Genomic DNA, 16,490 nt, shown 5'->3' with positions numbered 1-16,490 from the left:
CCAGACATGTAAATCAGAGCAGATCCAAGACGCGTCCCTTGCACAGAACCTGTCAGGGCAGGAGTAACATCCCCCAGAGCGCAGCACTAACTCACCAGGGGACGTGTTTACTCGTGGAAGGCCCTCACGGAACACAACAGGATCCTTTATTTAAGGGTTTGTTTTAGTTTATTACATTTCCCATTGACTTGTCCTTAGAATACAATCCAGGAAAGGAAAAGCGTTGGGATGAAATTTAATCTACAATCCATATGCTTTTTTGCCTCGCGTACATTTTACATCTAGTACAATCAATGGTGTTCCACTATGCCCTGGGTATAGAGATAGGATGTGAAAAAGGTCCGATATGTGAACATACATTGAAAATGATAGTTATACCATGCACCATTAAGGTTATTGGACAAACTGCTTTAAAAACACGTGAAAAGATCACGTTCGGAAATATGGCCGGTTAATTGGTTGGAGCGGATAGAAGACGGTGCGATATAAAAAATAATACGGACAAAACACTGCCGCAACACTCGGGTTCAACGTGGGTCAATACTGTACTTGGCGGCGGGTTTGCCATTTGTTACACGGAGACTTCCTCACCAGTGACACGCACGGCTCTTTGCTACAAAAACTTTCCTCGGTGAAAAACACGTGCAGCGCACACCACACATTGTCCTGCTCTCGAAGCGGTCAGCCAATCCGACAAGACCACAAAGCCAGTGGGGCTGCCACCTCGTGTACGCACACAAATACACAAGATCACCGACTGCAAGTGCTTTTAAAAACGCCTTCATCTCTCTCCCTATGAACACCTAAACAGTATACGCAGCGTTTGCTCTATTAGAAAGACGATGACAAATTTCCTGTTTTCTTTGTTACATTCCTGCACGGAGATAGAATGAGAAGTAAACTCTGGATAAGAATGGGTTTCTTTAAATGAGGAACGAATATTTTACCTCAACAGCTCTTATCAGAAAGAAATGGACTTTCAATTGTAAATTGAATTTGTGACTATTGTTGAGATAACCAAATTCCAAATTGAAAAGTCAATTTCTTAGCCGAGTAGACTTGACTGAAGATGCTTCTGGTAAGGGCGGTTGAGTAGAATGTTGGCTCCTCATTAAAAAAAAAAAAAAGAGGCACTAATCGTTACCTCTACCGTGGTCGGCCGGCGAGCCTGGATGCCTTTGCTCGGTTCTCCAATTGTTTCAGGGTACACCACATTTGGCCTATTATAACGTTGCACATTGTAAGTCTCCTCCTTTTGATATTCCCACTGTATTCGGGGTTTTTAGAAGATGATAAAAAATGCTTACACAAAAAATAGACCCAGGTAGAATTCTGCACAAGCCTCCCCCTTACCTCCAGTTCCGGCATGCAGCAAGTTGTCTTGCGAGGCGGCCGCTTCAGCGCTAGCCGGACTACTCAGCTCTGCCACCATGCTGGTTGGCGTCATCAAGGGGCCCAGATCTTTTTCCAACGGCAATTTCAAGAGGCTCGTAGCTTCTTGCAGCGCCAGTTTCTCTTCTGCAAGACGCAACAGCGTGCAGGTGTGTGTGGTTTAGACAAAGATCACACCCCCACCACCACCTACACAGGCTGTTGGGGCAAGTGCTTATTATTGTGCTAGACACGTACAGGCACTCGTTCCCGGTGTTTCTAAACACCAAGGTGCATTTAAAACTCCGAATTCAAGTAAAACCAAATGCCCAAGTAGTATTGTGCGTTTCACCTTCCAGCGCAGTGGGATTCTCTTCGACAGAATCTTCTGCAACGAAATGCAAGTACAGTTTAGACACAATGAAACAAGCAGCATGTTGTTAGACACGTACACACGGAGAAACATGAAGCAAGGAGTAGATGCATGGGCAAGGAAACAAAGTCTCGCACTGGCTATGCATGTGGGCACCCATGGTCCTATAATGTTCGTTTAAAAGGGAATCTGACAAAAGTCCCAGCCAGTGCTGAGTCACCTTGCAGTATGGTGGCAATAATTACAATTTCATCTGCAGATTCTTTTGCAATGAAATACAAAATTGCAGCAATGTTTAACAGCACAATTAGGCACAGCCTATGATATATTTTTCTTCTTGCTTAGTAAAAAAACCAAGTCCAATTCCATCATACCAAGAAAAAATATAAAACGGAACAAATTCACGACAACTTAGTTTACCTAGGGACAAAGTGAATACTCAAAAAACACTTTCACAGCTCATGTCCACAAATGGAAAGCAAACAAGAAAACTCTTACAGCATAAGCCAATGCTTGCCCAATACCAGTCACCTGACGGGCGTGAATGCATGAGGCTGGCCACAAAGGCCCACTAAGAGCCACAGAATGCCAGAAATGCGAATCGTGATGGGGCACGCCTCAAGAGGACTCTCCAGCGGATGAGTTAACTCACCAGAGCCTACAACTGTTCACCTGAGGACCCCCAAAACACGGGGGTGAAATGTAGCAACCACACCCTGGTTATACCAGTGGGCTCAACAGCTGTAACTGCAAGCTGCTGCTGCTATGATACCCTTTACTGCAGAAGCCATGGGTTATCAAAAGGAGTTTTAGTTTTCCTTGTAAAATTGTGCAACAGCCTTGTGGTGCACAGAATTAACTGTAAATGTTTTCATGTAAATGTCTTGGCATTTAGGTTACACCAACCTAGAGTGTGAAAGTTGCAATGAGCAAGTTAAAACATAACTGTTTGCATTTCACTTGAGTGGTCTGCTCAGGCAATAAACTGCATAGAGCATGTACATACACATCTCTTGTTAATCCACTGCTGGATGAGGGCTCCTTACACGGTGCGGATAGTGGGGGTGATTGGACTACATTTCACGATACTGGTAAGTGGGGGTTGTGACGGCGAAGGGCAGACAAGTTTCATTCGCTTCACCAGGCGAGTCGACAAGAGACCAGGATTCTCATTTTGCAAAAGCAGTCTGGGGCACCAAAATTAAAGCAAAAACATTCAATAAAGCTCAGCAATTAAACAGAAAGTGGCGGAAAACCAATTAGCAAACGAGGAACTCAAAAGGATAAACATAAACCAATGTCGAAATTATAATTTCCTTGCAGTGCAACTCAGGCAGATTATGTTTAGACCAATTGCAATTAAGGTATATAAACCAATGAACAGACATAGAACATCCATATTACTACGATAAAACAGTAGAGGATTAATGTCAAATAAGTACAACTACGGATTTTGCCACTGTCCTCGGTTGCCCACAACGCAGCCCCCCCCCACAGCAGCCGAGAACCCTGCCGCCGCTTGGATGGTTGCCATCCAAGCACTGTCCAGGCTAAAACCTGCTTCTGCTTGCCTTCTGAGATCCACAACACAACATCGGTCATTCTTGGTCAAAGTGTTGGAGTACAAAGGAACAAGAATTTAACTGTGTAGTTCAAGTCAAAAGTAATACAAGATTGTAAATGTGGCTTGGCTCTCCAACACACCGGTGTGCTGGACTAGTAACGGATTTGGCATGCTCCGTTTACGTGACAAACCCTTACTAGTTGGCGGTGTCGGGTTTAACGACACATTTATATTTTACGCGATCTAACCAAAAAAACCTGTATTATGGATATTGGTCACTATAGCCTACGTATGTCAAAATAAACAATACAACTTGACTGCACAATGGACTGCCATATGAAAGAGCATACCAAACTCAATGCAGTAACATCAATGAATCAAGGCCACCACACTGGGAGAGGACCCGATGTCATCACCAGCTCACACACGCACACACACCTCTTTCCTCGGCGACCTCTGGGTCGTCGTGCGATGACGTCTTTGGGTTCCCCACACCGTTAACGCAGGCCGCGGTGGAGTCATCCTCTCCCTCGTCCGCTCCATATGGCTGCTGAAATGGACACGGGGAAGATGGAACAAAGACAAAGATCTCGTGTAACCATAATAGGCGATTGGGGGAAGAACTGCTAAGAGTACTTATGAAGGCTTGAACAGCACACAAGGGTTTCGATTTAAAGCTTTCGTGACTGCATGGATTCATCTTCTTGGTTTTTTTGGTAAAGTCACGTAGAAGGGAAGTAATAAAATAATAAAAATAAAACATAATAAAATAATATAATAAAATAATGTTATAATAATATAATAAAATAATATATGTTTTTTTTATTACTTCCCTTCTATGTGACTTTACCGAAAAAACCAAGAAGAGGAGCACACAAGGGTGTGGGGATGCCAGAAATAGGCCCAGCTGCCTTCGTCCCCCCCATTGTTAATGTTTACATCCTGTAGTGAGATACTCATTTAAGGCAGAAGCTGGCATAGGGGAAGGCCCAGGATCAGTTAAGATATTTGTCGCCAATGTTATCCATGGCCAGGACTGAAGTTCAGGCCGCCGGGTTTGTAAAGCAGTACTACCGATGGAATGGATGCACGGGGACGTCCCCCCACAAATGTTTTTGAGCACCCTTGGAAACGTTACTTAATATTAATGTACTTAACAATTACAGTTTAGTCCAGATGCTATGAATACACAATTGAATTGTATTCATTTAAATAAAAACAATGGACAAGGATTATAAATTTAAATGCTATTATTAACTAAAGAATAAAGTTATTTCAGTGATAAAGCACGACAAAGATCCAGAAGCACATGCATTATTAAATTCAATCCATTCGAACCAAATGTTTAAGTTTCTTTGGATTACTCTGCCAAAGCAGGCACCAAATTTTAAATGGAACATCAACCACGTGTTAAGATGACGCTACAGATAGCAGAGACCAAATGCACCAGATAAGCAGAGCAGCATCACTGGCTGCACGTCATAAAAGGAGTACACAAAAGTCATAAACTAAACAATGACAGTCGAATTAAGTAAATCGAAAGTCAGAGTCCAAGCACACAGATTTGTGAGGAGGGTATATATAAAGTAACATTCCACAATGCATGCCCAAGGAGGAATTTTATTTTTCCATGCCGCCCAAACATTCCTCAACGTCCATTGGTTAGCGCGGTGGCACGCCATCAGCGAATGCCTTACTTGCTCATCCTGCAGAGAAGAATCAGACGTGGTGGCCTCCTGCAGGCTCGTCGGCGATTCTTCCAGGGCCTCCACGTTGGCCACGCCCTTCGTCACTTCCTCGACGACATGGTCCTTCCCATCGTCACCCGCATCTGAGTCATTAAGCACGGTTGCCTGGGGTTCGCCAGTCCAGGGATGTGCCGAGAAGCTATCGATGCCCACCGCCTCCTGTGCAGGGAAGTCCTCCGCCAACAAGCTCTGCGTTTGCTCGTCAGCCATGGCGTCGCCCACCGACTGTAAGCACGTGCCAAAGGATGCAGGAGCAGTGGTCAAGACAAGTTGGCGGGCAGATATTTTTTTTACAAAGCGACGCAGGAGGGCAAGGACTGACAAGCCCTAAAGTGCCATCTGTTTGGTATGCATGTTGAACTTCTTTCACACTGTACACAGCCAACCGTGCTAAAATCGGAGGTGCGTGGGAAATCTGATTCCCTGCGATTGTGTCTAAGGCAACATCAGACGATGGCAAGGATGTGATTTCCTGCTGGAATGAGCACATTGTCAACATTTGATTCTAGTCAACACCCATGGGCTGTCAAAAGCCTCACTAAAACCACCATTTTTTTTCTCTTCTGAAATAGTAACACATGCAGCACAGCGATTTTCGAGCAATGACCTTGGTGAATATCGCTGTCCGGGTAAAAATTAACCAGCGGACGGAGTTTTTAAAGGCTGCTTCGACGCTACTCGGCAAGGACATCTCCATCTAGCGTTGAGGACATGGGCTCTGCGTGCGCCACATTCCGAGGGTTCTCAACCCAATGGATGAACACGAACGCGAGCAGTGCCGACTTTTTCTGGCACATGCAAAGTAACGTACCAAATGAGCAATGCATGGTGTAAAATAGGCAGGCGACAAAGCACAATTTGGACCAATGTGGGCATTCAGCCTGGAAAGTGGAACACCGAGAGCTCACGCATTCCAGCACACAACATTTTATTGTCAAAATTATGCAGTCAGAACTTACTGAAATTGCTATTCTTTGTGCATTGTGCTCTTAAAAATACATACGGGTATAGGACACCACAGTGTTAACTAAAGAGACTAGGAATAATAAGACAGCCTCTCAATCAACATCTACTTAAGGAGGCTGACATCACCCTCTTAAGACACCACCGGGCAGTCACTCAGAGCCCTCGTTGTCAGAGTGGTTGTGCACGACGTTATTTAATTAATAACCTAGAAAGTTCCACGACAGCTAATCATTACTCTTTGGTTCTTATCGGTAAAGTCACATAGAAAATCTAATAAAATAATAATAGAATACAACGTTTCAATTGCAACACAAGCAACCATCAGGTAAGAATGAATGATAAAACAGACACGGAAACACAGGCAGACACATGCATGGCCAATAGTGGTAAGTGACAACTGAACGAGTTGTGTTCCTTCAACGCACACTGACCAGCATGGTGAAGTATGGTCAAATAACTCAAGCCCGACAGTATGGGGAAACTTTAAATCAGGTATTGGATTTTACATGTGGCGTTGGCACAGAAAATACACAGCACCAAGTAAATTGTGCCAAACCATCTGTCGGTGGTGTAAAAATACCAAAGGTCATTTAAAACAAATTTTCCTTGATGGATCAAGCAAGTTCCACCAACATACGAGTCACAGGCAGAACAAATAATCTGCACGGGGTGTGAATGCTGTATATAATCTGCATGCATCCAAAATAAAACAATCCCAACAGCTGAGTTAACAAATTGTCTATTAATGAATTTGCAACCATTGGGAGGACAAAGGACAACTCCTTGCAAAGTATTTTTTCCACAGACAGTTCCTATTGAAATAAAGTGATAATCAGCCCCACATTTTCCTCTTGAACAGTAGTTTTAATTCTGCAAGAGTTTTACATTTCCAATACTTAATGTTTGCTTGATAGCATGGAATTAATCTCGTGTTAAAAACTGTATGACACCAAGAAGAGTCCCAGCAGCACGAATGGCAAGCATGATCTACGATTTGCAACACCATCTAACACAAAACAAGGTCAACACCCCAGTGTTTTGTGTTTGAAATTACTACGCAATGTTACTGGATGGCAGCCCAACCATGGCATTGCAGTTGCAGCTTCCCAATACTTAAAAGCTGCTGTATGTAAACAAAGCGCAAACAGTGCCACCCCCACCCCCGATACAACACCTCACACTAGCGGCAAGCCGATGCTACGACTGTACCGCAGTTTACACGAGCCACCGCACTTCACGAGCCTGTGCCACCAAGCCGTTGGTTATAAGTCACATCTAGAGGTGGATCAGAACCAGGTTGGTAGCGCCGTCACAATGCTGCGAGCGCACCGACCGTACGTGCCGTGTCCGCGCAGACATGCCCTGTTATTGTTATTTCGGACAAACCCCCGGCCCTGCAGCCTGGCGGGGCTTGCAACGCCTGTGCTCGCCCTGCCAGGTATTCCGGCAAGTGTCTAGGTGGTCGTCTTGGTCCCACAAATCAAGCATTCCACTTGTGGGCCACGTGGCCCTCATCCCCGTTGGATAAGTCTGGTCAGGCAGCTGCCGGAGGGAGAGCAGGGGGATGGGGAGCACATGACGTAATCCTCAAATCTTCTGACCTGCGTCAAATGTCAAGTGCAATTAAAGCGGGAAAGCGCAGAGCGGCGACGTGTACACAAACACCTCGGTGTTCAAGAACCCGTGCGGGATGTTCGAAAAGGGGCCCCCCTACTGTGTATGTGTGTGGGCAACAAAGACGCGCGTGCAGAAATTAACAGGGACCTGCATTACCGGCCAGGGCGGTGCTGCAGGCGTTTTTAATTTAACACGATGCACCAAGTAACATCATTCACGCGCAAGCGCGGACGGGCGTCACGTGCGGGCAATGCCTCATCGTCAGGCGGCCAAGTATAGATCGCTTGCCCTTATGCGCATGATATGCGATGACCAGACAAGGTTAAAGCAACAATTTATTAATGGAACGCCTGCCAATGCAATTGATGATAAATCTAAAAGAACCTTTGACCTCTGCTCCTCCTTGGTGGGATTGTAAAAGTGCATCATGATAGCTTTAGAGACCAACCCACACAGCAAGATGAACTTTGTTTCTTTATCGTGCATTACAACGGGTAGGAACAGCGCTTGAAATGGCTCACATTTTACGGTGCTGGATGAAGGCCAACTAGAAACAACTGTTCGTGACAAGTGGCTCCAAGTCCCGCAGCGCATTAAAATAATAACAAAGCTCCTGCATTTGCCTAGTTTCTCATTCTCATGAAAGGAGTATAATGAATTGAAAGATCCTTAACAACGAATTATCACTTGTAATGTCTTGATTAAAATCGATTAAGTTCACGATTTGCTTGTGTAAGAAGGGGATGTATTTTAATTTGTATACGTTGCATGGAATAGATTTACATGACACCTGCAAATATTAGAACAGGTGACCCCAATTCACCAAGGATTTAAAAACAAGTTATGGAGTTGAAACGACGAGGGGCGAATGGTCACAATGCTCTTGTTAGGGGCCATCCATTTAGTACGTACGCATGGAGGGGGGGGCATGTTAACCCAAATGGCTTTCAAATTAGTTAGATAGTCCAGCGGTGGACTGTTCGCTGAAACGCGTTAATATTATTAATCCTTGATCGTTTCTGCGTGATTTACATATCGGTCGTTCTATAGGATTCGGGGGGGGGGGTGCATCAAGCATACGTACGCAGGTGGGGGGAGCTAAAGAGTACACGTGCGTACAGGGAGGGGGGGGTCAAGATTTTTGCGTATGTAATAAATGGACGGCCCCTTAAGACTGCCTTGCTTTTAAAGCAACACTGTGGTGACATCCTATAAAGCTTCTGTAATCACCCAAGTGTTTTTGTTCTCAGACACGAATATTTAAACTCGTGCCAGATAATCTGGACCACATAGCCCAAGCACATAACACAGTAAGAGCTGTTTGTTTTCATCTTCTTGGTTCTTTCGGTAAAGTCACATAGAAGGGAAGTAATAACATGATAAAAATAAAACACAATAAAATAATTTGTTTATTGGGTTGCACCTTTCGTTAGGAAGACTCAACTTAACCCGATGCGTTGCCATAAACAAAACCATTAGAGCTGCAATTATAAATCCATTCTATGGATGTAGGATTTGTAAAAAGCTCGTTCCACAGACCGCACGTCCACGTTGGACAATATTATTTATGTCGCACTCCAGAGGGAAAGTCGCCAAAAACAAAGCACGCACCTGATAACTGCGCAAAATGGTGGGGTTATGGACTTATGGGTCAATGTGGCCGAAAGTCTAACGTTTAAAAGTTATTAGATGTCGCTAGAGATAGACCTGAAGCTTTAGAAAATGTCAAAAGACAATTGATCAAGTATTACACAAACAGCTGATGCATGGATCCTAACTACAAACCTGGAATTGACATGTCACCGGTCCAGGAAAACCATATTTGGCGTAAATGGCTGTGACAATTTTGCCACTCGTGAAACGTAAAGTGTGGCTCGATTCAAATCGCCCAGTTGGCAATACGGACTGGAGCTGTAGAATCCGCGGGTTAAGTAATTTGACATGCCCATGTCAATGAATAGGGCCAATGCGACACCGATCTGTATTGCGTTTTCAATGGCATAATTGTACAATTGCTCTGCCAAGAAAGATGATCTATAGTCCTACACAGGCCAGGTTGTAGAAAGAGCAAACTTATAAAATGGAAATATTTGCCAGCTGCATTCAAGGGCAGAGTGCACAATCTGCACTAGAGCAAAGCAGTCCTAGAATTTGGAAGATTTTTTATAACCATTATGGCAATTTAATTTTGGCCTACCAAGCAAGTATATCCAACACTATTTATAAATATATTAATGGGGAATGATCTACACATCGTTGAAATGCCAACGTGCAAATTGCAGTAGCAGCATCGCAAAATAATGTATTGTTTATTTCTGTAGGGTCACGCATGCACGCACACTGGTCAAACTGCAAATCGTTTGGAATGCAGTACAGTGCACAATCGGCCCAACGCTCATGCAATTAATCCTGGGATGACACGATAACAGGATTATAAGACTTAGAATATAAATATAATGGAAAACCACAGCATTAGCAAATTGCGGTGTCTTGTCAACATTGATCAGAACCTCAACCCGAATGAACCTGCCCATTTTACTATTTACAAATACAGCGAATACCATATTTGGAAACTGCATTTGAACAGCAAATAATATATTCTGTGGGAGTTCAAGGATTACCGACACACCTATACATTGTACAAAGCCAAGCCCCAAAAATTGCAACACTAAAACCAGTCTGGGAAGTACAATTTATAATTTTCAGAATACAAAAAAATGGAACATCCCTATGATTAGCATGGGTGGCTACGTACGGTGCAAAAAAAAGCTCAACATGAACTAAACTATTTTTTATTTTACCAGGTCAGGCCCACAGAGCTATTCAGTAGCTCTTTTTCAAAAGTGATCTGGCCACAAATGATAGCTCAGCAGCTTATCATGCGGAAATTTATAGCAGCCAAATACTCTAAACATGTGCGATAAGAGGCTCAATGGATCCAACTATAATTATTACCATCCCCAAATGCAACCTTTCTGAATGTGTATGCTTGCTTACAGGAATCACACTTGCACGAAACGATGACCCGACAACGCCCTGGCACGGCTAGAGGGGGCAGGTTCTGAACCACGCGACCTCGTCAACATCTCCTAATTCTTTCAGTTCTGAGCTTACCTCTTGCACTTTGCGCCAATACAGGTTGGGTGTGTTGTATCACTTAACCATGCAACGGAGAGATAGCATGATAGGGTATCAACGAGTTGTTTTACTGGGGCGGTACAGCAAGAAGACCTTTCCGTGTTAGGTTACTATGTGACAACCTAGAAAAACAAATGAGAATAACAAAAACACACCAAGCATCTGCTGCGAGCAGCTGCTTTAACCACACGGGCAATTGCACAAACGAAAGACAGCGCCGTAATGAAGCTTGTTTAACTGTAGTCGTTCACTGGAAAGTCCCTATTCAACAACCACAACTGCCTATGACAAAGCCTTCAGTCACGTTGGCCTACATTTACTTTACGGATATAAAAAACATGAAACCCCTGAAGAATCAAGAACTGGAAAAACATGAATAAGACACTTAGGTTAAACTTTCTTAAACTTTGCATTCCACACCTATATTAAAACCTTTTTTGTATATTTTTTACACAGGTTTAGTTGCATATTTGGCCCTTGGCCCGTGCCGTGCTACCATCCGCGCTGCATCACCACGAACATCTGTCATCACACCAGTGTGGCGAGCTACCGTAAGCCCGTACGTTTCACTCCTTGCTGCATCAGCTCACGTGGGAGATGCGCACGGACGATTTCTAACCACTGCACTCTTCATGCACTCCCCACCCCAGGGATAAACTCAATGAACCAGAGCAGAGTTGCATCATCCGATGCATCAAAACCAATCATGATATCGGATAGTCATAACAAAAGCGACTAATGGAGGAATTAAACAGAAAGACCCCCCTTTTTTATTCGCACCGCCTTAAAAAGTAAAAGGATAGACAGGCAGTGTTAGGCAATGGCCTTTTATAGCCAAGAATGAAAGGCAGCCCATGCCATGCCGGTCTCGGGGGCTGTTTGACCATACTTCTGTGTGTGTGTTCGTGAAGCGAGGCAGGAGGGTAATCAAGGACCAGTTCAGAGGTCACTCGCTCGATTTTTGTTGTGGCTGGGAACCAAATGGAGTAGCGGGTTCACCACACAGGTGGCACGAACCACTGCTCCACTGTCAAAGCTTCGTGATACATATCTTTACCTGGTGAACCGGAGACATTCCATGTAGTAACCTTTTCTATGACAATGATGGAAGTTCTATCCGAGAAATAAGTGGATGCAGTTATGCCTTTAAGTTATTGTACAATTTCATAACAGATAATATTTTTCCACCTGAAGGGGCACCGAAAAGGGGAATATCGTACGTTAGTGGCTCGCCAACTGTGCCGACGGCTGCAGTAAGTACAGCACAACGACCTTACGCAAGCACACGACTTAACGAGCAATACACCCCAAGAAGGCTGCACCAAACTAAATCATACCCTTCAGTGGGGAATATCCTTCCCAACCCCGAGCACAAACCAGCCAGTTGTAGGATTAGAAGGCCTCACAAGGAGTGATGTTAATGCTCACTACAAATGCTGCACAGCACGGTTGGCAATAACTGGGGGAGTGGGGGGATGGCCAAGATCCCTGGCATCTTGTTTTTGGTTCAAGCAACCGAGACGGGGCAGCAGGGGTGCTATTTGGGAACGTTTCGCTGCACAGCCGTCAACTACACGGCGACCTTAAATAACTTGGCCGGCTCTCACGAGACACGGCCACCTGCTGACAAACAGCCACAATGCAGGACCCTGGCTTCCAATTTACCACCAAAGCATTATGTTCACTCACACACACCACTGTTGAGTTACGCACCACTGGCAGAGGCAGTGGGATCATAGCCACTCCCTGCAGCTTAAGGCTTCGGCGCCGACCTTAAACGGCCGCTGGGGCAAGGACTGCGTGGCAATCACCAAGCCAGGCCTGGGCAAACAACTCGGTTATTGCTTTTGTGATACAACTGCGGTGATAAAAACTGCCTGGTTTGAAAAATCTGCAGGTAAAAAGCTTTTGCAGTCAAACTGTACAGGTACAATCTGCTCGGCACTGTCATGGCAGATGCAGACTTTGGAACATTGTGGTTTGTTCCAAGAATTGTTGCTCAGACTGGTTGCGTGCAAAGGATTTCTCGCCACTTGTGATGCAGGATATGCCGATTGTCTTTACAGACGTTACATTTGTGGAAAACCGATGCATCATGTAACCCAATACCAGTAGTTGAATAAACCGGACTGCTGATGAAGCCAAGATAGTTTAAACTGGTACCGTTTGCTTGCTTAAACAAATCCTATTGGATATTGGTCTGGAAAAGCAAGAGACCGACAGACTGAAACCAATGTTAATTCATGTGGTGGCACAGAACAAGTCCTGCTTGTTGTGTTCAAATTATTTTAAACATTAACTTTGAAATACCGTACGAAACAATGCAATGTTACTTTCCCTTTTAGGGAATTTTACAAAAATTCACATGCATCATCATTTGTAACATACTGCAATGGCAAGACTTGCAGATAGCTTACCTTGTTTTGGATAATAAAGAGAAAGGCCCTTGACATTCTTAATTAAATTGAGCAGACTTGTGTGGGGTATCCAGTGTTAGTGCAGTGGTTTGCACACTGCGAACCCAGTTCGATCCCAGTTCAATCCATGACCAACACCAGTGATGCCTATTTTAAATCGGTCATGGGCCTCCCCAAGGTAGACTCGGCCTCAAATGAGTACCTGGTGGGGTATACAAGCTTCACCATAGAAGGAAAACAAAGGCGGCCAGTCATGGTGCTGGCGACCCACCCCCTCGTGTTCCGTACCAACATAGTACTATTAGCAAGCACCTTGCTAAGGCTATACGGGAGATCTTTGGGTCAACTAGTAGAGACCTGCCATCAAGAGAGGCATGGCAACCTACAATCTTGAATAAAGGCAGTTCACGTTCAAGTTAAAACTGTGAATTTCAACTGTTTATTAAAATCTATACTGCCAAAGATGACACTATATTCGAGGGCTCATAAGATTCCTGACCGATATGGTGAAGCAAACATGGTCTGGACAAGATTGAGCACTGTAAATCAATAAGCTATCCTGTGTGCACACACTGCAACTCCTCCAGCGCCACGATCAAACACACCTGTGTCCACTTGAACTCAATGTGCTTTGTCATGCAGCAACGGTGCAGAAATTCAACAGAAGGCGAAAGAGAATACTGCCTGCAGATTATAATTATTAACGATTTGGGGGGTAACCAATTCAAAGCAGTTTGGAATGGCAATTACCATACCGCAAGTCTGTTTTTTAGTGTGACATTAAAAGTTCCAGAGTGAACTGTGGCACAGATGAAATGCACGTTACACAGTTAGGGGCTATCCATCGAGTCCGTACGTATGGAGGGGGGGGGGTTAACCCAAACGCGTTCACTTGCGTAAGGAGGTCTACTGATAATGTTCATAGGCATAGGAAACTGGGGGGGGGGGGGGGGGGGGGATGAAGCCTCGATAATAATTTGTCTACATTGGCCTTCAAATGAGTTAGATAGTACGGCGGTGGACCGTTTGCTAAATCACGTTAATATTAGGAATCCGTGATCGTTTCTGCGTGGATTACATATCGGCCGCTCTACAGGATTCGGGGGGGGGGGGGTGCGTCAGGCGTAAGTACTCAAGTGGGGGGGGGGGGTAAAAAGTCCGCGTGCGTACAGCGAGGGGGGAGGGTCAAGTTGACAGATTTTTGTGGACCTACTCAATGGATGGCCCCTTCAATTGACAGTTCAATTCCCAGCGACGGGTAACACCGAGGAGTGATAGATATCTTATCTGGTTCCGGCTCATTCCCTTCGCCATCCTACGCTCATCGGTGTGACGGCGTCTGCTCAAAAACACCCCAACGGCGTGGGGAGAGACTTCCATCCAGCAGTAGATTGGCAAAGTTGGACATACAAGTTCAGCGAGCGCAGAAGCCGAAACTTGTAGGCGCTAGACTGAAGGTTTAATTGCACTGTTTACGTTCACTTGTGTCCCACTTTCCGAGACTGCTCCACATATGGTCTGCGTCTCTCCGGCCCACTTCAAATCCGCAGCCAGTCTGTCCAGCTGACGGGAAACTATTGCACTTGTCCAATAGGAGCTCTTGTCACAATGGCAAGACAATCAGACAGATGCAGAGGAGCTCGCTTTGCACACGACCGAAACTCAAGATGAAGGGAAAACGTGAAAATGCGTTTATTCCAGCAAATAATAACTCAAGGCACCATTCGGGAGGCGCAATACGGAGCAGACATCCAGGGAGCACACACTGGTTGTTATGACTTTACTTGGACAGTAATACTATAAACTACATAAAGGGTGGTACACAAGACAGTAAGTGCTGTTAAATTTCATTGAAATAATTTACTCTGTAGCTACCGAGTAGCACTTACTGCTATTCTGCCGGCCTTTCATTTTTAAAACGCCTCAAAACGCACCGTGTTCAACGCGTGTTGCGTTGTCACTGTGCAAGCAATGTTCCCAAAAAAGGAATACTTTTTGATGCGAATGTGCAGAGTGAAAAAATAATAATTGCGCCGAGCATTCAATGCATCTGCAGGAGACACTTTTAAACAATGGGGGCCATACGAATTCACAAGGCACGAGACGCTCCCCAACTTCTCCATCTTGGAAAAAAAATCACTCCCACACTGCTCCACGCACGAAGTGATGGAGGAGCACACTCCACATGGCTCACACGTCTTCTCCTCGCGACGGAGAGGCGACGGCAGATTGGGAAACCATTTATCAAGCAGGGGAACGACCGAAGGGGTCTTTCGGGTGGTATTCGTGTACGAGCCACACATGAAGAAAGCCCACTTCTTACGCTGTTGGAGAGTACCAACCTCAAATTGGCCAACTGCCCACAGACGGCGCAGTATTTTGCACATGGTATAATAGACGTATCGTCTACAGATGTTTACAAAGACCTTTTCACAAACAGTAATACATTCTTAATACAACTACATTATCTTAATTAAATGATTTGCCCACGTTCACAATTGTGTACAGTACTTTATGCCCAGTATCGCGCGTGTGCAACTTATCATTCTCTATAGAGGTTCGCATAGCTGCTGCCTACAACACCTCCCAAGTTAAGTAATCCTCTTACCGCCGAAACACGAAGTGCTTGGGAGCTTGCGGGTACCAACGTAGTCACGGCGCCTCGGTATGAAGTCCCAAACTGGTTTAATTATTAATGAGACCCCGTTGCTCTCAGTACACACGGAAGCAACGCGGTCGCCAAGTCAGGAACTGCACCTTGGCACGAGGGAGTGCCGACACGGGAGGCGACAAAACACGACCCAAGGACGACGACGACAGCCATACGCCTCGGCCTTCTTCACGAGTGCTCGCATTCCGTTAAAGTCAGGCAGCTCATTGGTCTGTGCACATCGAGGGCCTCCCCATGCCATGAGATGATTCGACCCAGAGCGCGATTGTGGCAATGCAACTCAAACTGAACCATGAAGTAAACCCACTGTTAGTCTGCGCTCCGTCAGAGGAACAGCAAAACGACACGAACTCTCCCGACTCGCTCTCTCGTCGTGGGGCCAGCAGCAGACCCCCCCCACATCGGCGGGTTGGTGGAGGCGGAGGGGGCAGACGTGAGGACAGTGCGGCAGAGGAATCGATCCGCTGCCCCGCTTCGTGGGCTCACGGCACGGCACTGCGAGCCGCCTGCGTGAGCCGGCTTGAGGGCTCGTCTTGTGAACACAGCGGGGGGGGGGGGGGGGCAACGATTCGCAAGAGGATTGTCATGGCCCACATGCTAAATTTGACGATTACTCGCCTATTTT

The 16,490-nt window shown here is 45.4% G+C and overlaps 1 protein-coding gene across 5 annotated transcripts in view; it reads right to left on the bottom strand.

Annotated features, from left to right (window-relative positions):
- Positions 1-16,490, bottom strand: part of LOC133349623 (mucin-2-like) — a 38,081-nt gene that overhangs the window by 20,732 nt on the left and 859 nt on the right. For 2 of the 5 annotated variants that reach the window (XM_061563201.1, XM_061563202.1), the window contains exons 2-5: positions 5,006-5,281; positions 3,747-3,858; positions 1,724-1,759; positions 1,354-1,518 (exon numbers count right to left, since the gene is read on the bottom strand). In XM_061563201.1, coding sequence (XP_061419185.1) covers positions 1,354-1,518; positions 1,724-1,759; positions 3,747-3,858; positions 5,006-5,266 — 574 coding nt within the window. In that variant the 5' untranslated portion in view covers positions 5,267-5,281. The remainder of the gene's footprint in view (positions 1-1,353; positions 1,519-1,723; positions 1,760-3,746; positions 3,859-5,005; positions 5,282-16,490) is intronic. The other 3 variants (XM_061563204.1, XM_061563203.1, XM_061563205.1) reach the window with 3 other exon arrangements.

This window comes from Lethenteron reissneri, chromosome 31 (genome assembly GCF_015708825.2).
Source record: "Lethenteron reissneri isolate LAM-NWPU_2019-01 chromosome 31, ASM1570882v1, whole genome shotgun sequence".
Lineage (NCBI taxonomy): Eukaryota > Metazoa > Chordata > Hyperoartia > Petromyzontiformes > Petromyzontidae > Lethenteron > Lethenteron reissneri.
The sequence above is the reverse complement of the archived record's forward strand: the minus strand, read 5'-3'. Positions and strand labels throughout refer to the sequence as shown.